At 42.0% G+C, this 27,842-nt stretch overlaps 1 protein-coding gene across 1 annotated transcript in view; it reads right to left on the bottom strand.

Annotated features, from left to right (window-relative positions):
- The window catches only part of VIPR1 (vasoactive intestinal peptide receptor 1), a 221,795-nt gene that overhangs the window by 129,481 nt on the left and 64,472 nt on the right, over positions 1 to 27,842 (bottom strand). The window contains exon 2 of the mRNA XM_066584602.1: positions 23,194 to 23,287. Coding sequence (XP_066440699.1) covers positions 23,194 to 23,287 — 94 coding nt within the window. The remainder of the gene's footprint in view (positions 1 to 23,193; positions 23,288 to 27,842) is intronic.

The raw sequence follows: 27,842 nt of genomic DNA, 5'->3' as shown, positions 1-27,842 counted from the left end.
CATGCAAACATGTTTCCCTCTTTCCCCATCTGGCAGTACATAGCACAGCTGCAGCAGGTGGTCTGTCATCAGTGTGTTCCTTTCATCCACTCTGCAACTCTCTAGAGGAAATCAGGCTAACCTGTCCTGCTGTGCGCTTCTATCTCTCCAGTCACAGCAGTGTAGACAACATCAACCATGCCTCTGATCATCCTGGCCATCATTATGCAGGAGTCAGATTCCAAAAGTAGTAAGGTTCATTTTATTTCCAGGTCCTCCATGGTCAGCACATTTTGAAACCAAGTTCAGTCACATAAAATAACTGAAAAAATGCAAAAGTCTATGCCCATAACCAGTGTGGAGTGAATTTTGTAAAAGTTCTGTTTGGCCAAATTCGGTTCAGTCTGAATTACTTTGAATCAAACCAAAATGTCAGCAGAAACCCTAAAATTGTTATATAATACCATAATGGTTGTAGTCTTGTGGTTCGATGGATCGCATTATTGCCATGCATTACTGAGGTTATAGGTTCAAATCTGACCAAGGACAACATCTACATGGAGTTTGTAGGTTCTTTCAGTGTTTCCTAATAATCATTTATTTACATAGCACATTCATATGACACAGCACTTTACGTCACCTGATATTTTCTGTCTCCATTGGGACTCACAATCTATATTCTCCTATAAGTATGTTTTTAGAGAACATACAAACTCCATGCAGGTGTTGTCCTTGGTCAGATGGGAATCTAAGACCTGAGAGATTCCAAAGCAACAGTGCTAACCGCTGAAACACAGGACAACCACTACCACTTTCCTCTTACTTCCTTTTTCAAGGCGAAATGACTGAGGTTCAAGTTCTCTCAGAACCGAACTTTTAGCAAAGTTCGAGTTAGGGCCCATTTACACACAAAGATGATTGCTTAAAAGATGGCTTTTGAGCGATCGTTTTGCATAAACTACTACCTGGTACTAATGCCTATTAGTACCAATTAGTAGCGTGTGAGCTGCCGGGAGCTGTATTCAGGGAACAGACCACCTGCTGTTCTCTAAATAAATTCTCTTTGTTCTGCCACAGGGCTGACAGCTGAGACAATGTTATCAGCACTGCCCAGGCAGAACACAAGGTGCGGTCCGTCTTATCAGCTCTTCTGCTGAACGATGGATTTCATGCCAAACTGAAAATCATCGTTTGGCAGAAAAGTGAAAGATAGGCACATTTACACCTAACGATTATCGCTCAAAAAATTGCTTTTGAGCGATAATCGTTGTGGGTAAAAAGGCCTTTAAACAGGGTTCAACTAGTTCAGTTCAGTCTAGTTTAGGTTTTTCTACTGAATTAATCTGCAAATTGAATTAACTTACTGTGTAAATAATTACATTACTTATTCTGTACTGATCCTGTATTTTATCCTGTATTACACTCCAGAGCTGCACTCACTATTCTGCTGGTGGAGTCACTGTGTACATACATTACATTACTTATCTTGTACTAATCTCAAGTTGCATCCTGTATCACACTCCAGAGTTCTGCTGGTAGAGTCACTTTATACATACACTGCATTGCTTATCCTGTACTGCTTCCGAGTTATATCCAGTCTTATACTTCATAGTTGCACTCACTATTTTGCTGGTGGAGTCACTGTGTACATACATTACTTATCCTGTACTGATCCTGAGTTACATCCTGTATTATACTCCAGAGCTGCACTCGCTATTCTGCTGGTGCAGTCACTGTGTACATACATTACTTATCCTGTACTGATCCTGAGTTACATCCTGTATTATACTCCAGAGCTGCACTCACTGTCCTGCTGGTGGAATCACGGTGTACATACATTACATTACTTATCCTGTACTGATCCTGAGTTACATCCTGTATTATACTCCAGAGCTGCATTCACTATTCTGCTGGTGGAGTCATTGTCTACATACATTACTTATCCTGTAGTGACCCTGAGTTACATCCCGTATTATACTTCAGAGCTGCACTCACTATTCTGCTGGTGGAGTCACTGTGTACATACATTACATTACTTACCCTGTACTGATCCTGAGTTATATTCTGTATTAAAACATATACATGTTAGTAGTTGAAAAAGTTCCTATATCATTGTCAGGGAAAAATGACTGAGAGTATTTTAAATAGATGCTTATGAATGTAAAACCTCCCTTAACCCCCTTTATTGCCCCAAAATGCATCATTGAATGATTAAGGGTAGTTGAAATCTTGTTTAAATTTGTTTGCCGCTTCTTCTTCTCACACTTTTTAGATCTCTAGTAGGAAAGGTCATAACGACCCACTGGTATTTTCTCCTCCATTTTTGTACTAGTTTTGCTTCCAGTTCCATGCTGGGTCTACATAGGAGGGGGGATATAGCGAGTCTGAGCTGCCCCTATGGTACGTACACCACTGCATAATTCTGTTTTTGGGAGATCTCTTTATATAAAGTTGCCTTCATTTTAAATGTTTCTAATCTGCAATAACCTCACCCAGCTATAAACAGAATTACTTGTTCCAGAATCTTTTAAGTAATGAATATAATAAAACATTTCGCAGACATTTTCTTACTGAGATGTAACAAGTACGAGGAGAAAAAAAGGAGGGAAATATTTTTTACATGAGCATTTTTAATTTCTACTTGCCAAGCATTTTACCTCCATCATTTATTTATACTTATTAATAATATATCCACCAACTATGTTCCCGACACTAACTCTGACTGCCAGCGCTGTAACACACATCTCCAGAGATCCCTGTCACACCGGAGGAGGTGAGAGAAACGGGAACTAAATCTTATCTAACACTCACTAAATCTAAGGGAAATGTTTGTTTTCACATTTGACTTGCAGTAGTAAAATCGGTGCAGGACAATCGACATGCAGAAAATAACTACTATCATACAGTGCTAAGTGCAAGAATATACTATACAATTGCCTCCTATGCACAAGAATATAACTACTATAATACTGCCCCCTATGTACAAGAATATACCTACTATAATACTGCCTCCTATGTACAAGAATATAACTACTATAATACTGCCCCTATGTACAAGAATATAACTACTATAATACTGCTCCTATGTACAAGAATATAACTACTATAATACTGTCCCTATGTACAAGAATATAACTACTATAATACTGTCCCCTATGTACAAGAATATAACTGCTATTATACTGCCCCCTATGTACAAGAATATAACTGCTATAATACTGCTCCTATGTACAAGAATATAACTACTATAATACTGCTCCTATGTACAAGAATATAACTACTATAATACTACCCCTATGTACAAGAATATAACTACTATAATACTGCCCCCTATGTACAAGAATATAACTACTATAATATTGCCCCCTATGTATAAGAATATAACTACTATAATACTGCTCCTATGTACAAGAATATAACTACTATAATACTGCCTCCTATGTACAAGAATATAAGTACTATAATACTGCCCACTATGTACAAGAATATAACTACTATAACACTGCCCACTATGTACAAGAATATAACTACTATAATACTGCCTCCTATGTACAAGAATTTAACTACGATAATACTGCCCCCTATTTACAAGAATATTACCATTATAATACTGCTCCTATGTACAAGAATATAACTAGTATAATACTGCTCCCTATGTACAAGAATATAACTACTATAATACTGCCCCTTATGTACAAGAATATAACTACTATAATACTGCTCCTATGTACAAGAATATAACTACTCTAATACTGCTCCCTATGTACAAGAATATAACTACTATAATACTGCCCCCTATGTACAAGAATATAACTACTATAATACTGCCCCCCTCTGTACAAGAATATAACTACTATAATACTGCCCCTTATGTACAAAAATATAACTACTATAATACTGCCCCTATGTACAAGAATATAACTACTATAATACTGCCCCCTATGTACAAGAATATAACTACTATAATACTGCTCCTATGTACAAGAATATAACTACTATAATACTGCCCCCTATGTACAAGAATATAACTACTATAATACTGCCCTCCTATGTACAAGAATATAACTACTATAATACTGCTCCTATGTACAAGAATATAACTACTATAATACTGCCCCCTATGTACAAGAATATAACTACTATAATACTGCTCCTATGTACACGAATATAACTAGTATAATACTGCCTCCTATGTACAAGAATATAACTACTATAATACTGCTGTTATGTACAAGAATATAACTACTATAATACTGCTGTTATGTACAAGAATATAACTACTATAATACTGCCCCCTATGTACAATAATATAACTACTATAATACTGCTCTTATGTACAAGAATATAACAGCTATAATACAGCCTCATATGTACAAGAATAGAACTACTATAATACAGCCTCATATGTACAAGAATAGAACTACTATAATACTAACCCAAGTGTATGTAAGAAGGGGTGTAATAGTATAAAATATTGCCAGTGGTGACATGCCCACATACTCATGTTACTGTAGCAGCCAAGTAAACAAGCACAGGAGGGGAAAACTATAGCTATGGTGCGGGAATTGCATGGATTTATCAGAGGAGTAGTAGGTCTTTTATTACTTTAGTCATCCCCCCCCCCCCCCCCCCCACACACACACACACGCACACTTTGCTGGACTTTATTGCATTCTGGAAAACTCTTTTCAGTTCTAACTAAATCTTTATAGTTTTCTGATCCAGAGCTGGAAGCCCCCTTGCATAGACCTGCAGCCATTACTAGCAGGAGCTGAGGTGCTTGCGGAAGACAAACTTATGTTTGAGTTCAGTGTAAGTAGTCCAATCCTACATTCAGTGAACTCTCTCAGTCTTTGATGTCTACGAAGGAGATTTCGAGCTCTGTATTAGAAAACCGTAGCACCGAACAGTATAACATTATAGCCTGCAATTAATCAGCACCGAGATTTCTTGCTATTTAGATTAATGATGCGGGATAAAGTGCACATCATTTACTTAACCTCAATCTATGAGTCACAAATCTCTAAATTGGGGAGCAAATTGAATAATACTGATCTGCTCTCTGTGTTTGGTGAATTATCTGCTGAGCTCGGGCTCGGCTTTGTTTGCTCGGCATCCGTTGCTTTTTCAGCCCATTATATAAAATTGCCGCTGCAGATTCTTATAATTATTATTATTGTATCTCTTTGTGCTGTTTATTCAGAAGTGATCAAAACACCGTCCGGCTTATCGGATGATTTTACCTTAAACGGCACCAGTGTCACCAAAACAAAGCGCAGTTGAAAGAAGAGACGTCTCATTTGAAATTCTCAACATTTTTCTTTTCTGGCATGAAACACGTGCATTTAACCCTTTCCAATCCACTGTCTGACATCTAAAGACATTATGATTTAAGGCTGTACAGCTTCGATGTTGGAAGACATCCGTCGGGGTTTTCTTACCGTATATTGCCAGCCTCTCTGCTGTCGGAGCCTATCCAACGTGTTACCTCATGCAGTACTGGCTTTAGCCAGCAGATAGCGCCATTGTATAACAGTAGAAAAAGAGTAAGCTCCCTAGGAAATCTAGCATACAAATTGGATTGGAAAGGGTTAAAGTGATATTTCTATCTTGGCTTTTCAAGGACAAGATGGAAAAACCCGACCGTTCTGATCTGACCACTTGTCGGAGAGAGCCGAGTGCTTGGGGCAGGGCTGTTTTCGTAACTCTCATTGAAGTGAATGGAAGTTATTGAAACAGCGTAGTGCAGTGTGCTATGCTCAGAGAGTGATGGAAACAGCATTGTGTCCTGTGCTATGTTGTATCTGGAGCTCCCATTCACTTCAATGAGAGTTACGTGACTAAGAGGATGTTGATGCCTTATAAATAATGACACTACACTGTGGCCCTTTATTAAGCATTAATACGAAAACATTAAACCATCCTATCGTAAACATACACGAGAGTCATGAAGAGGCAAGCCCCTATATAACCACGTCAGCCCATTTCTTACCCTCAGCCATGCTTGCCACCTCAAGGACAACTGAAACAAATCTGTATGAAAGTAACGATTCCCCTAAAGAACCCAGTCTACCATTATCAGTATAAAAATACCTCCATTTTTTTGTCAATACCCCTCATGACCACGTCTCATCCATAACTCTCACTTCTGATACCTTACAAGTGAAAGTTCCTCCAAAACAAGAAGACACGCTCAACGCCTCCTGGATGGTCAAGGACCACACATCCACGGCTTTTAAATGGGTCCCTCTCAACCAGCAACAGTTCTTAGACAACATCTCCAAATCACGATGCCACACTGCACAAAAACGCACCCACCTCTTTATTGAGTTTGATCTGGGCTTTATTAATGCAGTCAACCAATCTAGCAAAACGCCATTCTTTCAGGGCCACAATATCTGACCAGATCACAATCGCACCAAGGTAAGCCGTCCACAGCCGGAGCAAGTCAATCTTAATGTCTTTAATGAAAGCTCTGGAGGCACAGACCCCCAAATCATTCTATGACTAAGATATCGGGAGCATGAGCCATCCCAACAAAAAACTGAAACTCTGGTAATAACCTGTTTCAATGTACTCCCCAAATCCCGAACCATTGAATAATTACCCCAATCCTGTGAAAACCCATTTGCCTACTCAACTACTGAACATCTGTCTGCAATGCTCCCCAATATATGTACAAGTGACCCATTATCTAGACCAGGCAAATCTCCTACTTTGAAACAAAGCAGAGAAAACAAAACAACCCTCAACATCAACAGCTTAAAGTAGATGTGGATGCGTTACAATTTGTAATGGTCAGACTCCCAATGCCCTACCCAACAAACCACCTCCGGACCCAAACCCCACCGAGCCGCCTCCGTAGTAGCTTCAATCCATAACAAATGCGACCTAAATGACCCAGCCTCCTCACCCACCACCCCAAGACACTTCCGAAATACTGCTACAAACTGAAAATGGGATTAAGCTCACCAGAATCCTGTGCCAACAAAGAACCTTGCACTTTCATTCCACGACCTACCTGATCAGTCTTAGAGCTCAGCAAACAGCAAAGCAACCCATCTTGCAACAGCTCCACCTCATAGATCTGCAAGCCTCCCATCATGCCTGTGCTATTCAAAACTAACTCCTCAGCCCGAAATGCCAAAGAAAAGGCAATCTGGAAAAGTACTACCTCATATGTTGATGAGCAAACCCAAGGAAGCCCCCCAAACAGTCTTTCCAACAAAGGAAATGACACTGGATGACGGCCAAAGCGCCTGTAACCATGCATCACATGTCAAACCAAAAAAGGACTTAGTAAAGTCCCGCCAACCCCACAATTTGAACAAAATAGCCAAAGATGACAACTTCCTTCCCATCACTGCCCCCAAAACGCTATCAGCAAAAGAACTCACAAGAGAAAACAGCAACATCTGAAGGTCCTCCACTAGTACCGACCCTATGCAACACACACAATGCATTCCACTCACACCATACTGACCTCTATGCTCTAAACATACCCTCACTCTAAGGCCACCACAGTAACTCTACTACCTGCCCAATGGTATGGCCCACAGCACTGCTGGACACAGAATCCTTGCCGCTCCACAGCCGGAATCGTTCCTACTGGAAACAACTGAGGACATCAGCCACTGAGTTACAAACACCAGGCACATGCACCGCACTTGCATGACAATTAAGTTGCAGATAACATAAGATCATATTAATGTAACAATCTAAAGACAGCGGGCGATGGAGGTGTTTGACAATTAATAGCCTAAACCACTCCCTAGTTGTCACAATGAAGGGGCAACCTTTTAACAGAGACTATTTCTAGGGTAATGGTCTATGGAACCCTGCAGCCAAGACCAGATCTTGATTGGTGGGGTGAAATGGGTTAAAACTGGGGAACCCCAAGTGCTGCACCTGGATCTAGCCCCAAGTCAAATCAGTTCTAAGCCACATTGGACACACATCCACTGCCAAGACAATACGACTGGCCATTAACGGTAATGTGATGACCATGTGGACTTTGGAAAAAGCTATGCCGGTAGGAGACAAAGCAGCATGTTTCTTTAGCTACCACTTAATTTTAGCCCTGGCAGTAGTTACAAAAGTTGGACCTTCACTAATAGGACATTGATGGTATATCCATGTCATCCCCTTTCATGTTTAGTGTGGATATAAATATATTAATGGGATTCTACCAAAATTACAAGTAATTCCCTATCCAAAGAATAAGGGATAACTTGCTGATTGGTGGGGGTCTTACCGATCCCAAGAATGCAGGTCCAATGTCACATGTCCTCTTTACTGGGGGCTCACCCTCTGCAGAGAGAAGGAGAATGAATGGCGCGTCAGTTGCACAAGCATGCTGCCACTCTATTCATTTTCAATGGGACTCGGAGATAGCCCCATTAAAAATGAATGGAGCACCAACCGTGCATGATCGACCTCCGCTTCATTCACAGTGGTGAGACTCCACCAATCAGCAAGTTATCCCCTATCCTGTGGATAAGAAATAACCTGTAATCCTTGTACAACCCCTTTAAATTACAGAGGCAGCAGGACTTCTATAAGCCTATTACATGTGTAGAGTGAATTTTGTCATTTTTCATCATGATATGTTATCTGAGGTCTTACACAGGACCGCAAGTAAAGCTGCATTATTTGAAGTCATACAAATATTAAAGTACCCAACTATGCAGCCCCGCATAGTGAATGGACAAATTCGTCTCTGCTATATCTGTAGGCACCCTAGTAATCACAGAGCTATGTCTCATTAAACCACTGTTGTTTAAACAGAATTAGCCAACCCGTCTCACTAATGTCCAGGATGACAGAACGTATTTGTTCCATGCTCCATCTATGGTGCCTAATGAGTGCAAAAACATGACATTACTCTTCCGAGCCGTCGCATGGAATGAGTTTGATTGGTGACGATGACATTTCAAATGTTCAGAATTTACATATCAGACTGTATGAGGCTCCATACAGCCTTCTGCGTTTACGGTGACCCTAAAGATCAGTTACACTTGACTCTAACCAAGGTTGAGACGAGCACTTGAAAAAGGTGGGCAATTTGCCCACTGGGCTTTGAGGGGTCTACTGAGCACTTGTTAAAGTTGTTTTTTAATCTAATGGTCGATCAAGGACCTATGTAAAGTTGAGGTGGGTCTGATTCTAACTCACACTCAACCAGGACTTTCTGAGAGCCACGACCTGTTAGGTCTTTGGAGTAATGTTCATTCTCAGTGGTGTAGATGAGGTGCTTGTTGGATTCTTTGGTGACCCAGTAGATCAACCGACCTTATCACTGCACAGAATTCTATAATGACCAATATGTTTTGGGGTCTTTTGGTGTGTTTTTAGCTTTTATAACCTCAACAGAAAAGCCAATTGATTCTGTGGGAAATGTTGACGAGAAACATGGGCAATTGTTGCCTTCTGTTCATCGGATCCTTCAAGAACAATCTCTCCTCTAACTCAGCTCTACACTACTCAGCCGGCATCAATTGTCAATCATATCTCTTTAACTGATAGGGTTGAATGGGATGTACAATTTTTGGCTTCTGTAAAATGGAAATGTGTCAGCTAAGATAAGCAATCTGACATTTACCAAAGCGCTCAGTGAGGAAACACAGTATTAAGTCAGTGCATTCGGCATTGCTGCTTGGTGGTGTACGGTCTGCAATATACACTGAATATAATGTTCTCCTGGATAAAAACTAGGTGATCATATAACTCCCTAATACACTCTCCGATCTAGTAGAACTCATCAAACTCATCACTGCTCAATACTTGTGAGAATTGTAATTTTTGAAGACATTGTCCCAGTTAAACTTGTGGTTTATTAGAGGCCGTAGAATGACAATGGTCCAATGGTTTCACATTCTCAGACAGGAAGCCCATCATCACTAGATGATCCAGATAGACAGTAGTAATAATAATCTTTATTTGCATAGCGCCAACTTATTTTGCAGCACCTTCAAGCATAGGAGAAACACAGGCAATACAACAATTACAATGTGAGGTACAATCAGCTTAGAAAAAAATGGGATAGGGGTGATACAGGAGGTACAAGGGGGGGGGGGTGCTGATGAGGCATGGGGGAACACAGGCAATACGAGAATTACATGTGGAAATCAGTTATTAGAAAGCAAGCGGGGAGGGGGTGGTAAGAAGGTGCAGGGGTAGAGGTCATATGCGATGGGCAGGGTGGAAGGTGTGGGGAGCCATAGGGAGAGGCGAGGGACAAGGTCAGGAGATTTGGTATGCCTCCCTGAAGAGGTGAGTTTTTAAGGCACATCTGAAATTTCGTGCATCGGTGATTGTCCGGATGCCTTGGGGTAGAACGTTCCAGAGGATTGGTGCTGCTCTGATGAAGTCCTGTAGGCAAACATGTGAGGTTCATATTAGAGGGGTGTTTAATCTGAGTGTATGGACAGGAGGGAGGCGATGTACAGTGTTGCGGCACCATGCAGAGCTTTGTGGGTGAGGAGTTTAAATTTAGTTCTGCAGTGGATGGGCAGCCAATGCAGCGACTGGCATAGTGCAGAGGCGTCTGAGTAACGGCTGGATAGAAAAATGAGCCTAGCTGCCACATTTAGTATGGATTGGAGTGGAGCGAGTCTGGTGTGGGGGAGGCCGATGAATAACGAGTTGCAGTAGTTGAGTTGGGAGTGGATGAGGGTAACCACAAGTGTTTTTAGCGTATCCATGGTGAGGAACGGAAGGATTTTAGTAATATTTCTGAGGTTCATGTGGCATGTTTGGGTCAGGGATTGGATGTGGGGGGTAAAGGAGAGGTCAGAGTCCAGTGTGACCCCAAGGCAGCGTGCATGCCGTCTAGGGGTTATGATGGTGCCAGACACTGTAGTAGACAAGGGTATGAATAAAGAGGTGGCCTTCAGGTCTTTAAGTTAAAGCAAGAGTCATAAGGGGCTTAAAATAGGACAATGAAGACAAGATTCAGTACTACAGCCTGTTCATGGGCATGCTAAAGGTGTATGTGATAGATTAAAGGGGCTTTCACATCTCAGCATGTGATGGTGCAATGCTAAAATATGCTGATTCATGGAGGCTGGCCACTGGGACCTCCTTCGATCATGAGAATGCAGGAATTAAGGTCCCTTGGATAGAATCACAGCTAAGCTTTCCTTTGCTTGGGTCAAAGATTCAGTTTACTGCCCTGGTGCTGTTTCTATATGGCCTGCCCAAAACTTGTAGTTTCTTGGTACTACCCCTATGCACTTCAGAGTTCTATCAAAGTATCATTCTGTCCAAGTGCCGTTCCTAGTATAGCGGTACAGCTCCATTTATTTGAGGCTCCTGCATTTCTTTTGTACAGTACCTTGGCCTCTTTGTACTTGGGGTCCTAGAGACAGGATTAGCAGATTGTAGAATCTTCTAGCAATATACTGTACCACTACTCACAGAGATACTCTGCATCAAAGGCGTAACTTGAAGCTGCTGGGCCCTAGTGCAAAATCTGGAACTGGGCCCCCAACTATAAAGCTTCATTGATAGTATTGGTTTGCAATATGGGGGAATAAAAACTTTATTGGCCCCCTAGGGCTCTAGGGCCTGGTGCGACCGCACCCCCTATACATATGCCACAGCTCAGCATTACTGTTTGAGTCACTTGGGCACTATTGCCAGTGCATATTTGCCAAAAGCAACCTACCTAGATATGGGCGCTGTGTAGAGGGCCCCATGTAGAATGCAATGCACTGTGTACTGTCAAGTGTACTGGAGCAACTGGAGTATGGCAGGTAATTTGCGCATGCGTGACAGTGAGTGAGCATCCAAGGGAGTTACCAATACAAAACTGTGATTGTACGGAAAAATCTGATAAGAAAACAACACGTGACCATATAAACAGATAAATCACTATACAATGTAGCTTATCAGTAGATGTCATCTCCTAACCTCGTTCTTCCGTCTCTGACACCGGGTCGCTGCATAAACTAACCGGCAGCTGAGCGTTGAAAGACAATATTTATCGTGTTAATAGAGTGAATACACATCGCACTCGACAAACACAGCTAAATCTACATTCCAGCATGCAGTGTATATAATGTGAGCAACAGATAGAGAGGCGCAGAGCGGACTTTGATCTCCAAGGTACAAATGAACTTATTGCATTGTGTCATTATATTAATGAACACCCAATAAGAGCAAACAGATTAATGTCTCCAATGGAAAGTTATCATAGTTTGGCTGCTCCAAGGTGAGCCTTCTCTCCGATCTCCTCCTTACAGTTCACAGTGGCTTTTAGCTGTCCATCTAAGCGACCCAATGGTCATGGCTAGACAGGGGTCAGAGCAGAGGCATAGGAAGCGCCATTGAATGGGGTGCTAGGAACAATGTAGGGCAAGCCCCCTCCCACAAGGTCTTTGCTGGCAGGGAATTTATGGGAGAGACTCCTTCCCTCTACAAGCCCCAAACTTTCTCAGTATGACAGGCGCCCATATAACAGGTTTTAGTGCTATGCCACAAGGCAGTATAGCAGGGATTTAACTGTGAATAGAGGTGCTGTAAGAGATGCCTGCACAAACACAGCAGGCTGAAGATAGGAAGCCAGAGAACAGCAGCAGGAGCTGCTGGGAGGACATCAGGGAACTCAGAAATGTGGGATATAGACTGAACAGCATTGTGGAGAAGCTATAGAAGTGAGATGATCTGCAAGAGAAAGAGAGCCAGTATTGAACTTGAAATCCCTAGGGGAACATCTGTACAACTGCTTGGAGTGCTGGTAACTGTGGTCAATGAATTCTCCCAAATCTAGATGTCAGAACTGGTTTAAGTCAATGCTGCCACTCAATTTACGTAAGTGAGGCCAGCCTCATTAAAAACCGAACAGTGAACATACCATAAAGGTCATGTAGTTTATCAGCAGGCATACTAACACTATTTCTTTGGACAGTAATGTTTTAATGGAGGCTCAATCATTGGTACTGGACTATTATTAAGATAAAAAGCAAAATCAAGACTGGACATTAACAGATGATATTCGAAAAGTCTATCCCAACTGTGTGGTTAAAGCTGTGAGTTGCGGTTCTATTGCCCATGGTTAAAGCGCAAGTTGCATTATTCATACTATATGTTGCCAGTGTTGTGATTATTGTAGGAAGTACTGTTATTTCTTATTGTGCATACAATAATATTTCCAAGCCTTAGCTAGTCATAGTTAGGACTGAGTAACAGTATCGTAAAACTTGATTAGTTTCATTGATACCATAACATGGTTCTTTTACAGTTATTTGCCAAAAGCTATATTAAGTATATGGCAAGCAGAAGTCATTCTTGATGGAATCTCTAACTACAAGATGATCTCCTCACTATGGATAGGGGCTCCATTGCTCCTGATGGCCTGTTTTGGTTTTGGATCTATATACTCACGTTTGTTCTAGGGCTGTTTTTTGTTATGAGCAGTGTTATGGTATTTTATCTATGTACTGAGCTTGGTTCTGGGGCTGTATTTGTGTTATGAACTTAGTTCTGGTACTATAGTTATGTAATGAGATTGGTTTTGGCGCTGTATTTATGTTATCAATTTGGTTCTGCTGTAGTATTTGTTATTAGCTTGGTTCTGGTATTGTATCTATGCACTGAGCTTTGTTCTGGTGCTGTATCGATGTTATGAAATTGGTTCTGTGCAGTACCTATTCACTGAGCTGTTTTTGTGTGGGAATGCTGCTATCTTGCTTCTTCCTGCACAAGCAGAATGCAAGCAGACTGCTTATATATATATTTTTATTTTTTTTTGATAGAGGGGCGAGGAGAAATATTCTGCACAGAGTACCATCCAACCTAAGGTTGGAAGAAGTAGCTACCTTTACAGCGCCATCTATTGGAAGGCAGGATTCCTGCAAGTCAATGTCAGATTTTTTAAACAAGCCTTATAACAGTGACTGGGAATTGTAAGCCAAAGCCAGAATAACCATACACAGACAACTATTTTGGGGTGATTGCCCCCTCATCATCTATTTTGGGGTGGCGCTGTAGAGGTATTATTCTATCTTTCCATTTGCATATTACCCAGAGAAGCATGGATGGCCTAAGAAGTCTCCCCACACACCTTCTAGGTGCTCTCCTAAAGGAAAAACAATAGCCTTCCTGACTCATCTATAGGCCTCTCAGTAGCCAAATAAGAAACCTACTGCACACTGACGAGGGCCAATCACCCCAAAACAGCTATCTATATATAGTTATTCTGACTTTGGCTTACAATTCCCAGTCATTATTATAAGGCTTGTTTAAAAAGTCTGACACTAACGTACTGGAATGCTGCCTTCCAATAGGTGGCGCTAAAGAGGTATTGTTCCATATTCCTGTTGAAACTGAACAACACATGAAATGTGAATGGATTCTCACTAGTCATTCAGTCGGTGCGTGCATTTAGACGGAACGAAAATCCTTCTAATTCCTGCTAACTTTGCAACAACATTAGGATGGCATTTTTATGGCGAAATATGATAATATTTACACGTTGTGACTCGCAGTGAAATATAAAAGATTTTTCAAGTTACAACAGACCGTACAGAAAGGCGATAAGAGTGGTACCTCCTCCTCACCATAAGCAATGGAGGAGAGCATTAAAATTCATGCAGCTTCCATAAATCTCAGGATTACATGGGTACCATATCTGCAGGTAAATAAACCGTCGTCTGGAAGGCGAAAATATTGAGATTTCCGTCAGCTTAGAACATCAGAATCTACGCTATGTCAAGAAATATCAGTCTTGTTGTTACTTATAATTCACTCATATAGCCTTGTTCACGATATCTGAAACGTGTCGTATGATTATCGCATTGGGCACAGATGCACATTGATGTGTATTTTGCATACATTAGGGTGCATTTACACGGGTGAGTTTCACACGATTACTGTGAGTTGGAAAATTCGCAATATGTCCCATTTTGGGGCGATTCTGTTCAAGAATCACCCATTGCTCCTTATGGGAGCAGAAAAAAACCCCCATCATACTTGCGTGTAAATGTGAGTTTCATGCAACTGCAATGCGATTTTCAATTTTTACTATTGGAACAGCATGCGATTTTTCCAGCCTGCCTTTCTATATGCCGTAGGCCCGCTGCACAGATCAGAGAGGACCTTGTGTTATACTGCTGATTGACCCAGTTAGGGCTCTACCCTAAGGAATTTTTGGGGGTCCTTCCACCAGGTTCTGCTGACCTCCATAATATTTCCTTTTCTCTGACTACCTGGCACTTTAGAGTCAAGTGTCTGTGTTGGTGGATTTGTACCCCAATTTCTTTGGACCAAAACCTTGCTCTGGTCCATTTGTCTCTCCCTCCCCCACCCTTTTTAATATATATCCTTTAACCCTTTCCAATCCACTGTCTGACGTCTTCCTACGTTCTGATTGAAGCTGGCACAGCTCCAATGTCAGAAGACGTCCGACAGGGTATTCTTACCGTCTTTTGCCAGCCACTCCACTGTCGGAGCCTCTCTGGCGCACACACAATGGGTTTAGCCAGCAGATGGCACTGTTGTATAACAGCAAAAAGAGAAAGCCTTTTAGGAAACCCTGAATCCAAAATTGGATTGGAAGGGTTAAAATATAGTCTTACAATTATAAATGGCCCTTTGAAGGCAACCAAAATGCTGATGTGGCCCTTGGTAAAAATTATTTTGAAACCCTCGGTCTAGACTAAGTCATTATAAGTCAACAGAGGCTGAGCTTTAGGACCCTGAGCACCAAGGTTTGCTGACAGTTAATGACGTTATGCGCTGCCATATATGATGATGATCTACAACCGTGATTCATCACTGTGTATTAGTAAAACATTAGACAAATTAGTATGATACATCAGCACACACCTCAAGTGCTGACATTAATAACATACTGTAATGTAACAATCAGACATGTGAAAAAGGTCATACTGACTGTAATCTGCCAACTAAGTGATGCTCAGAACAAAGAGTCTTGGGATGTCTTAATGGCAAGATAATTGTGCAAGTAAAGCTACCGTCCTTCAACATTAAAATCTGTGAGTACGTCTTTCATAATGAAAGCAGTGTCAAGACTAATCAGCACTCAGTGGTGATGCCTGATCCCGGACGAGCCCCCAATTTTGGGAGCTGGCTGCTTGAAATACCATTTAAGTCCATTTCTTTGAATGCATTTCCATGTTCTTGTTGTTTGACTGCAGTCCCACTAGAAATAGGAGCCGTGTAGAGATTTCACCATTGGCACCCTTCTAGCAATGCTGCTATGATTCAGTGCAGCTCTTCCAGGTTCAGCTAATTCTCCATACACTTATGTAAAGGAATTCACAGTGGCCAAGGCATGCACGAAGCGTGATTCCAACTCAGGAATTGCTGTCAAGACCTGCTTTACAATCACGTCCTACTTGAGATAACAAAGATATTAGTGTTTACAGAAGCACAGAGTGTTTTCAGGCAGAGGAGTGTTCTGTTGGACAGCAGTAGAAAGTATTCTCCACAATGTATGTGCGGCCTCAACAACCAATATGACAGAGCAAATATTTGATCATGGGATAACCGAAGAAAATAGCAACAAGCATTTCCCATCTTAGCTTTGCAGGGTTCCAGAACAGCCCACGGCTTTGTTTCATGAATGTAAAGATGGATTTAGGAATGTGGAAACAAAGCTCCACGTAGCTCATTATTGAATTTGTGTTAACAGAGTGATTTCTATAAATGGAATGTATATTGTAAGTGATTTCATGTGCAAATAGATCTATTATAAAGGTGATCTGAGAAAGGAGTGTAAGATACAGTCAACACGTCATATACCAGCTCTACATAGTGATAGTGATTGCAGTGCAGATGCCTCCAGTGATCAAAGGTGACGCCTTTTCTGGAGTGATTCATTTTCGTTTTTCTTCTTGGCCCAGACTGCCATAAAGAATTCTTCCAGCCATGATTCGCCTATGTACGCATTTCCCCATCCTGCTGCTACTCCCAAAAGAACCTCTTGGTACCCCTCCAAGTACTAGTGCCCCCTCTGTGGCTCCACAAAGAATTTATGTGTCCTCTCTGTAGCTCCAATAAAGGATGTGTCCCTCTCTGTGGCTCCTATTAAGGAATAGTGCCCCTCCTGTGGTCCCTATTAAGGAATAGTGGCCCCTTTGTGATACTTTGGAATCCATTTATTGGTTATTCATTAAGATTGTAAGGGTATGTTCACACAAAAAAATTTATGCCAAGGATTTGACAGCAATATGGGTCTGCTTCCATTGTGGACAGAGCTGCAAGCAGATAGCGCTGTCTGTATTGCAGCGACCTGATTTGGTACTGCAAGCACAGCTCCCACTGAATTCAATGGGAGATGTGCCTGTAGTATCGAACCAGGCCACTGCAATGTTTACGGAGCCATATGCTGTCAGCAGCTCAGAGATTAGCTTATTGGTGGAAATCCTGAGCGGCAGACCCCCACCTATCAACTATTGAGGACCTATGCTGAGGACAGATCATCAATAGTATAAGTCTCAGAAAACTCCTTTAAGCAGACCATATGGCTGGCCATTTCATGCAACTGTATGCTGGCAGGTAATGTTCACAACCCCCACCTCTATACACATGCTCACTCAATTCGATTGAGCATGCAAGTATTCTCAGTGGGGAAAGGAGAGCAGGTTATTGCTAGACGTCTTTGGAGGTAGCTTATCTCCTTGAGAAGAAAGAGTTAGGTAAGTTGAAACGTGACATGCCCGACCCTTCTTTCTCCTAATATCAGGAAAAAGTTGGGTCACCCCCGTGCACATTAGGTATAAAACAGGTCTGGGGAAATTTGTGGGTTCAGCCAATACTAAAGGCCTTGTACCGAAATTGACTTCTATCACCTATCCACAGCAGTGGGATCCCCGCCAATCTTGGTACAACCCTTCTGATCTAACTTGTACGCTACCCTTACTGCCACTGATAGGGTCCTTTCCCCTTTGAGGCCCTTGTGCAGCTTTCCTAGTAGTACGACCATCCCACATGTGCCATGCTTGTACTGAGAAGGAAGTCTGTCATACATGCAGACTGGTAAATGTAAATAGGTTTTCACTGAACTGGGGAATGGAATAGTTTATTCATAGCCAACATATTATAGGCAGCCCAACTCCCCCCCCCCCCCCCAACACCTACATCGCTATTACTCTGGATGTGGGGATGGGTAAACTTTCTCTTCAGGGAGAGTGTCTAGTAGGTCTAAGGACACTTGTAAGGCTATGCATGCTCCTCTGGGAAATTTATGCAAATGAAAGATGGAACAATGCCTCTGCAGTGCCACCTATCAGAAGCATTCCTGCAAGTCAGAGTCTAACCTTTTCAGAGGCCTTGTTACAATGACTGGGAATATAAACCAAAACCAGTCTTCTCCAGAAGGAAAATAGAACCACCAGGTGCTCTCCCTAATGAGAAACCATACCCCTCCAGACCACCTTTCACCTAGCCAGTCAGCAACCTACTCTACACTGATGAGGGGCAACAACCGTGAGTCAGTCTGTCTGTGCATGGTTATCTTTTCCTTCTGCAGAAGACTTTGGCTTTGCCTTACATTCCCAGTCATTGTCTGTCACAAGGCTTGTTAAAAAGTCAGACATTGACTTGCAGGAATGCTGCCTTTGTATAGGTGGCGCTGTAGAGACATTCTTCCATCTTCCCATTTGCCTCTTTTTAGATGATGATATCGATAACGACAGTCAACACTTTTTATTAAGAGAGCTAACACATTAATTACAGTCGAAAAGTGATGCAAAGTCTTTGAGGTGAGAATATTCCGGCCTGAATATTTCATCATTAATTTAACATTATCAGCTATGCCAAAATAAATATTATCGACTGGTAGAACACGGGCTGAGCTCAGCATACAGGGTGGCAAGCCTTGTACCCACCAGGAGCCAGAGCAGGGGTTTTATCTCTAGTCATTAAGCATATGGATATTAAACAAACACAATCAGCCAGCAGAAGGAGAAGGCATTGGATTGAGGACCATTAGATGAAGAGAGGGGAGGAGGGGAGGGCGAATTAAAAGATTAATGCATTTTACACCCAATGATTGTGCAAAAACAAATCAATCATTTTCTGGGTTTCCTGGCCACTTCTTTCCTCAGACTTTGTTAAGATAACACAATTGATGGATTGTGGTTCCTGGGTTAGTACAAAGCAATTAAGATAAAGTGACCGCTTCTATGAATCTGGTCTCTTGGGAAATTTTGATGTGTTCTGTGGAAGAGAATTGCAAAACTAGAGTATGGCTCCCTTCAGGGCAAGTCCACATGTGAAGGAACATAGTCCAAAAAAAAGCAAAAACAAACTTAAGACTGATGTAGGTAATTTATGAGGCGGCTTTAGAGTCTGGAGGAGGAAATGGGTTTCTTACTCTCCAATAGTCTAGACTTCTACACCCCCATGCTGAAGCAGGAGGACTTGATGGATTTTTATAAGAGATGAGCGAGCATACTCAGTAAGGCGATATACTCGAGAGAGCATCACCTTTTTCGACTACCTGCTGGCTCGTCCCTTTTATCTTTCTATGTTGTTGAGTAGTGTGGCCAACAGAACAGCCACGCTCTTCCTTTTTGGGGGTTTTCATATTAGTAGGAGCCCTTTCAATGGGCTTCAGAAATACCACCAGTTTTTTGCTGGAGGCTCGGTAGCCATCTACTTTCTACAGTAATTACAGAGAGCGGCCAGATACTTAATGATACAAGAGGGCAGATAGCTGCATCCCCTCAACATGCAGGCTGCTAAAGTGCCAAAGGAGGGAGCAGATTACAGCCACCCCCTTCATATTAAGAGGCTGTGTGAGCGGCTGTCTCATCGGTGTCCAGCACAGGTGTAATGTGCTCCCTCCTTTGGCAGTTTAGCAGCCTGCATGTTGAGGGGATGCAGCTATCTGCCCTCTTGTATCAGTAAGTATCTGGCCGTTCTCTGTGATTGCTTGATTTTATATTTTCCTTTCTGAGATTACTACACCATTATTACAGTGTTACAATAGAATTACAAAACTGATGCCGACTCACCAACACCCCTGCAGTATTAGTGTACCTTGACACCACGGGAGCTAGGGGCTTGGCAGGAGGAACGCCCCTGTCACACCCCTAGCTCCCAATTGGCGGAATACCTTAAGGTTCTTGAAGGTTCTGCAATGGATGACGGCCGGATTATGAGTGACCTGCCGGTGTGCTGGACCACAGTAAAGCGCTGCTCACACATTCCCTTCTGTCCTGATGCCTTGCCCTCATTGTCCATCAGCGCTGTGGGAGGTCTCCTCAGGTTCTGCATTATGCGATCGCGGCCTCTGTATGTGTGTTTCCACGGCACTGTCGCCTCTATCACCTGCCGCCCGCTATATGTGACAGGGGGGGTGGGGCCACCAGCCACATGTAACGCTACCTCAGAGCTCTGTGTCCTTCTTGCTTGCGACCCCGCTCTGCGGTTAAAGACAGAGGGGGTGCAGCATTGAGGGTTTGCGACGGGTAAGGCACTTGGACGTGGGGCTGCGCATTGTCCATCCACCCTGTGCCATGTGTCCTCTTGTCCTGTAGTCTGCGGGGTGACACAGTGTGTCTCCACGCCACTGTTGGCTGTCTGCTGCTGGACAGAAGAATGATGTGACATGGAGGGTGGGGGCTGCAGCCGCCGGTAACGCCGGCTCAGAGCTGTGGGGCCTCCCTCCTTGCTACTTGTTCTGTGCTTACAGCAGGGAAGGCACTTGGACATGGGCTCTGCGGTGCTGCAGCGTTGGAGAGTATATGTCTTTTTTATAAATCGCTAGTGGGCTGCCAGGACCTGCAGGCAACCCAGCACTGCATCCAATCAGGTACAGGGGGCGCCAACCCCCTGTCAATGTTGACTCCACCAGGACTTCTTGGTGGCGTCAAGATATACTAATACCCACATCTGCCCCCTTACTACGCAGACTGATATACTAACTTATAGGTCTAACAAAAACTGTAGAGAATGCAAACCCTAGATAAATCTATCTATCTATCTATCTCATATCTGCCTAATCTATTTCATATCTATCTATCTGTGTATCTATCTATCTCATATCTATCTCATATTTGTCTCATATCTGTCTATCTCATGTCTGTCTGTCTCTCTGAAATGCACAAATGTGGACAGTGCTCCGTAATACCAAATATCTACTATCCATTCTGCCTCGCTAAAAGCAAAAAGTTTCTATGCAGAAAATCAAAGATGGGACTTACCCGGTGGCTAGTGGGGGCTCCCAAAGAGAACCCTCCTCTAGCACCTAGAAGTCCAGAATCGCATATCACACCACGACGAGCCTCCAACACCGGTCTTGGTCCTGAAATTCTAGGAGAGCTGGCTGGGGCATTTTTGCACACTTGAGAAACAGGCGGCAAACAAAAGCAGTATATACAAAGCCCAGAAAAAAGAACCCCAGCGCTCCTCCAAATCGGTATGCAGGTGACCACCAAAGTGTTGAATATCAAATCTTTTTATTACGTCATACAGCAGGTGGGTAGGAAATGAAATGCGTTTCAACGCTCGTTGGCGTCTTTATCAAGCATAACACATGTAATACATACATCTACTTATATATCTTTCTCTATGCACGTACAGACCTTGTCTTTGATTGCAGTCGGCGGAAATCCCCGCCTGTAACTACCAGGATCACATGACCGTAGGGGTAGTTTGACCCCTGTCGTGTCATTCAGATCACTATGGGAGACGGGAGTTGTGAAGAACAGGGGTTCTTTTTTCTGGGCTTTGTATATCTATCTATCTAATCTCTTATCTATCTCATATCTATCCCATATCTATCTATCTATCTATCTATCTATCTCCTATCTATCTATCTCCTATCTATCTATCTCCTATCTATCTATCTCCTATCTATCTATCTATCTATCTATCTATCTATCTATCTATCTATCTATCTATCTATCTATCTATCTCATATCTATCTCTCTCTATCTATCCTCTTATCTATCCCATATCTATCCGTCTATCTTAACTGAACTCTTTTGTAACAATCCATTTTGTAGAACGTTCATATTATGGTGACATTAAACATTTTTGGCAAATTCTTTATTTTTCATGAGCACAACAATTTAAATCACTCAGTAAACTAAATCCCAGAAGCCTTTTGGATATTCAGTTATCTGCAACATGAAGGCCAAAACATCCATTACTGTGGTGACATGTCTTTGGCCCAATCTAGTAGACACCTCTTCCTCCCTTTTGGTGCCAAATCCTGAGAAATTAGATACATTTTTCCACTAATTTGAAAAGTCTTACATTCTAAGAAAACAATTGTTCCAAGTGACAGATCTGCAGATGTTAAAATCCAGACATGTCACATCAGGGCCTCCCATTAGCATGCTTACAGGACAGTCTCTATCTATCGAATATCCATCCATCCATCCATCCATCTATCTATCTTTCTCACATCTATCCATCCATCTATCTATCTCTGAGGCCTCATATGTGGCCTTTAATTCCTTCAAAGACAACAAGTTCAGGAATTGCAGGGTGGTAGGTGGTGGACGCAAGTAAGACTTTTTTACACAGTTGTATTTGTAGCAGTTTTTTTTCTATATTTACTTTATCTAGAATCTAGTTTGTAAAATAATGTACAAAACAGGTCTTCAAAGATATTGATCAGTGGCATATAAAAATCCCATGCATACATACATGTACAAAAACAGTCATGTGAACTGACTTTTTTGGGGAGATACCTCAGTGCCCCCCTCTTGAGCACCCCCTGCCTGGCAAACTGGAACATAAGGGCTGCACATCCAGCAGGTAAGAACTGCATGTGACCACTTGGCTGCCAGTTGGGCATAATAGAAGATAGATAGATAGATAGATAGATAGATAGATAGATAGATAGATAGATAGATAGATAGATAGATAGATAGATAGATAGATAGATAGATGATATGAGATAGATAGATATGAGATAGATAGATATGAGATAGATAGATATGAGATAGATAGATTTGAGATAGATAGATTTGAGATAGATAGATTTGAGATAGATAGTGAAATGAGATAGATAGTGAAATGAGATAGATAGAGAGATATGAGAGAGATAGATATGAGATAGAGAGGGATATGAGATAGATAGATATGATAGATATGAGATAGATAGAGATAGATAGAGATAGATAGATATGAGCTAGATAGATAGATTTGAGATAGATAGATAGATAGATAGATAGATAGATAGATAGATAGATAGATAGATAGAGAATACAGAAATATTATTTTCCTTACTTGCAGTCTGGTTACCATAGTCCGTATGGTTTATGCACTCCATATATTTTTGGTCGATCATCTTCATAATATCACATTCTGGCACACAAAGAATCTGCAAACACAAAAACCACATGTGAGGCCGCTTATCATCAGACTCAGGACGAGAACTCAAAACTAAAGCCAACCCAACCGCCCCCCCTATCCCCAGCACATGCAGCTCCAGAGTCATTAAAGTCAATGGTTTTACTCTGATGACAGCCATGAATCGGCTCCAAGGTTCACAATGTGAAGACCATCTTTGCAGAATATTTGTCTGGTGACTCGTCTGCCGTCACATTGTTATGTGGCAAGTGAAGATGTCAAGATGCGTGCGGGTGACGCTGGAGGTTATTTACATAATTGCATAATAACAAACTTCAAGCTGTACAAGCAACCTGTACACTGCATCCTCTCTGCACCATGACAGAACCCAGAATACCATGACAGCACAACTATACACAACACTGCACTACATGCTGATTTAAAGGGAACCTGCCACTGAGACGGACTATTACATCCGAGGGATGCCCGTGTAATATAGGACAATAGGGCACAATTCTACTCATTAAATAGACTCCTGAAATGCCCCTTATATTCAGAATAATAAATATGTCCCAAATGCTGCTCAACCATTTATTCCAAGGTGGTCACATAACTGATTTTAGCAAGAGTTCGATAACTTAGGGCTTCAAAGTTTTGACTGGCGCACCAGAGGGACCACCAGTGATTGCAGGTTCTTACATAATAATAGGCCCAGGGATTGAGAAAGACAGTTCCATTTGAGATCACTTTGGAGCCAATCGCTTGCCACTGGGGTCCATTTGCAGCTTGGTCCAGCAGGATCTCAGTCCAACACTGAACATCACAACCTTTGTCTGTTGATGGCCATAATATTTGACAGCAAAGGGCAAAGCAAGAGTAATGTTTAACAGTAGTGCTGGGCAAACCAAACCAGGAAAACCCCATTTCAGGTCGAACTTTGCTAAAAGTCTGATTCAGCGAGAACCGGAACCTCAGGCGGTTTGCTTCTGCTTAAACAGACGTTCATAAAAACTCCTAAAAGTAGTATTGAACACTATGATATATGGAGGGTCCCACAATGTACCCAAACAAAACAGGTCTTGCGCTTGCTTGGTATTAAAGAGGATAACAAAAAGGACTTGCTTCACTGGAGGGGTTTGGATATGACTCAAACGCCTGCAGTGAACTAAGTCCTTTTTTGTCATCCTCTTTAATACCAAGCAAGCGCAAGACCTGTTTTGTTTGGGTACATTGTGGGACTCTCCATACGTAATTTTACTACTGAGGCATCTCTTCCGCGGATTGGTCCTTTGCTGCTTTCCTGGCTGTCTCCATATTAACAGGATTCATCTAAGAGGATATACACTTTCCCTGACCTAGGGTGTGGAGTCTTGCCATCCAACAGGCTCCACACCAGGTGAGTCCTTACCGTTTTCCTTTTAATTCATATTCCCTCCTAGGAGCACTAGCCCATGTTTCACTTATACCTAGTATTGAACACTGTCTAAGAGCCCTGAAACAATGGTGGCAGTCCTTCAATGGTTGTGGCTCAGTAGTTGGCTTTGCGTCAAAGTACTGGGGCCCTAGGTTCAAGTCTGAACGAGGACAACATCTGCATGGACTTTGTAAAATTCCATGCAGATGTTGTCCTTGGTCAGAACCTATGACTACAGCACTGAAGGGCAACTGTGCTAACCACTAAACCACCATGATCCTTCCTTCACTGAAGGAGAACATACAAATTCCATGCAGATGTTGACCTTGGTCAAATGTAAACCTAGAAACCTAGCACTGTACGGCAACAGTGCTAATCCCTGAGCCACCAAACTTCTATTTCCCTTTCTGGAGAAGCAGAAGTACAAGAAAAAAAACACAAAGAGAAGATACAAACTTCATATAGATGTTGTCCTTGGTCAGATTTAAACCTAGGACTCCACCACTGTTTCAGGGCTTTTACACAGTGTTCAATACTAGTTTTAGGGATTTTTATAAACTTCTGGTTCAATTTGACTAGTTCGGACCAAAGTGAAATTTTGATGAATTTTGGAGAACCCGCCGAACCAAACTTTTGGAAAGTAACCTCATCTCTTCTCAACAAGCTACATTAGTTAGGATAATCAAAAATTACCAGAATTAAGGGTCTATGTCAATTTAGTATGAATATTGTGTTAGAAATCCCAACTGAGGGAAATCTCAAAGCAATACAAAGGGGTTCTGACACTGTACTGGATATTATAGTCCCTTTATTTAGAGTTTAGATGAAGATTCATGATCTTGGATGTAATCTTTTAAAACGTCTAGATGTTTTGGTCTGCAAAAGAAAGCCAAACTTTAGATGATGCCATAATTTACAAATAAGCTATGCAGCCCACCAAAAGATCTCACAAATAACCAATGATGGTGGCTGTTGGCCAGAATATAAAATGTGCTATTTCCAGGCAGTTGGGTGGAATCTAGGAAATACTATATTAAAGTAGAGCCCAAGTCCTCACACTAAGCAATCCTGGTCTGTCAGAAGTGGTGGAGGGGCTCATATATAGTAGTCACTGTAGCACATTCAAGATTTTGGTTGTCTCAATCGAAATAAGGCTTTAGTGTCTAAGCAAATCTCAAAAATGATGTGCAAGCCACTACCTTGTATTAGAGTGCAGTTATGAACAGTGATTCTTGCTTAACTGCATTGTATATTGAAGCTTGAGATAGTATAAAATCTTTTATAATCACCTTATTGGTATAGTGCCTAAAAAATATATGTGCCACACGGTTCTGGGGAACTCCCGGGAAAGCCATGGCTGCACAAACGACTTACAGATCCGGTATTACTAGAAGCCCTTTCCCATCCTCTGATCCTTGGGGCCAGCTACAACTACATTCCTGCCGACTCTATGACATATTTACTTTTGCCATCTCCTTCTCTTCTCCTGTATTGGCTCCCATTTAATGCGGAGCCAGTGCTAGTACAGCATTCGGACAAGTGGGCACACAAACAGGACCCAGTATGGGAGAAAGGAGGGTGGACAATGTAAAAATGCAATAGAATCAGGGGGATGGATTTGCGGCCAGCCGCACTGATTAGTCGCATGCCCTCTTCAAGGACTACATGTCACTGAAGTGCAGCCACCATGACTCTGATGTGCCACACGTACGTTAGTAACACAATTTAGTCCTCCATGCTGGGTCGTGGTTACAGCAATAGAAAGACGCACTTCAGCACTCTTACATATTTAATTAAAATTGCATCTATACTAACTGCACAAAAATGCAAGTTTCTCAGTGCATATTATGATCAAAACATGTAGGCACATCCGTCATGTCCAGATGACCACTGCTAACTCTAACAGTCACATCTCTTTGGGCCTATGCCTCCAAGTGGTTTCAGGAAACATAGAATAGAAGGCTATATGGTCTAATTAAAAAAGGCTTCAGGGTGCTAATGAATGTGTCTCTGTTACTATATCTGTTGTAGACATGGTTCATGCGCACCCACACATTTCATTTATTAGGTCTGTGTTTGAGTGCTGAGGACTGTGACTGGCTGCAGCAGCCTGACTTTCCATAACCAGACTGCTGCAGCTTGCAAGCATCTGATCATGGGGAAGACCCTTAGTAGCTGACACAGGAGATGCAGGGACCCGGGAGAAGTGAGTATAAGCTTTGTTATTATTTTTCAACATGAAGAATTTAGTGTATCTTGGACAATCCCTGCACTATTATGGATGCTCTATTAGGACACAGAGTCATAATATGGCCATGCACATCAGGCCTAATGCCGCTTCTGTTCTTTCTACTGCAGCTCTGCCTGTTCCGATTGGTTTCTGTGCACAAGCACAACCTTAGTAGCAATTCAATACATGGTGACAGGATTTCCATTATAAGGAAATAATGATAAAAATAAAATACCGACTTAATACTAAACCTCCAATGAGAAAAGGAAGGTAACAGCCTTTTATAGGATTGAAAGGAGGATCCTCAAAAAGGGGGAGGAACGTAAAGAAGGATGCCTTATGGACATAAATTAAACAAGTTAAAAAGTATATAAAAATTATGTATTTCTGATCAGCCACTGGCTGCGGAATTCAAGTGATTACCCTGCTCACATCACACACCACACAACCTGCTGCAATTTATTTCAGAGACGGAATGCATATAAATTATTCAAAAAGTTTACAGCATGAGCGGCAGGCAAATCCTTGAATTCTCACCCCTTCGAGATGGCTGTGAAGCGAAATGTTAACAAATTATGTGTTCTGAGTTAATTAGAAGTGAATGCATGTCACTGCGGAGACGAAGTCAGACTCTACATTGTGTGGAATAACAAAATGCCCCCAGGAAAAGGCAAATGGGAACAAATGCTGAAATAATAGAAGGACGAGATGCGTCTGAGGTTGAAATGTCCTTATTATGTAGCGGAGATGCAAAAAAAATCTAAAAACATCAGGATTTATAGTAAAAAATAAAAGATGTGCTGTTGGAAACGTGTCCAGTGTTTATCAATAGTGTTGAGCTAACCGAAACAATTAAGTCCTGTGTTGGGTTGATCTTTGCCAAAAGTTCAGTTCGGCGCGAACCCAAACCTCGGGTGGTTCAGCTCAGCTGCTAAAATTCTT

The sequence above is a fragment of the Eleutherodactylus coqui genome, chromosome 12, assembly GCF_035609145.1.
Source record: "Eleutherodactylus coqui strain aEleCoq1 chromosome 12, aEleCoq1.hap1, whole genome shotgun sequence".
In the NCBI taxonomy this organism is placed as follows: Eukaryota; Metazoa; Chordata; class Amphibia; order Anura; family Eleutherodactylidae; genus Eleutherodactylus; species Eleutherodactylus coqui.
This window is presented reverse-complemented; position numbering and strand designations above follow the sequence as displayed.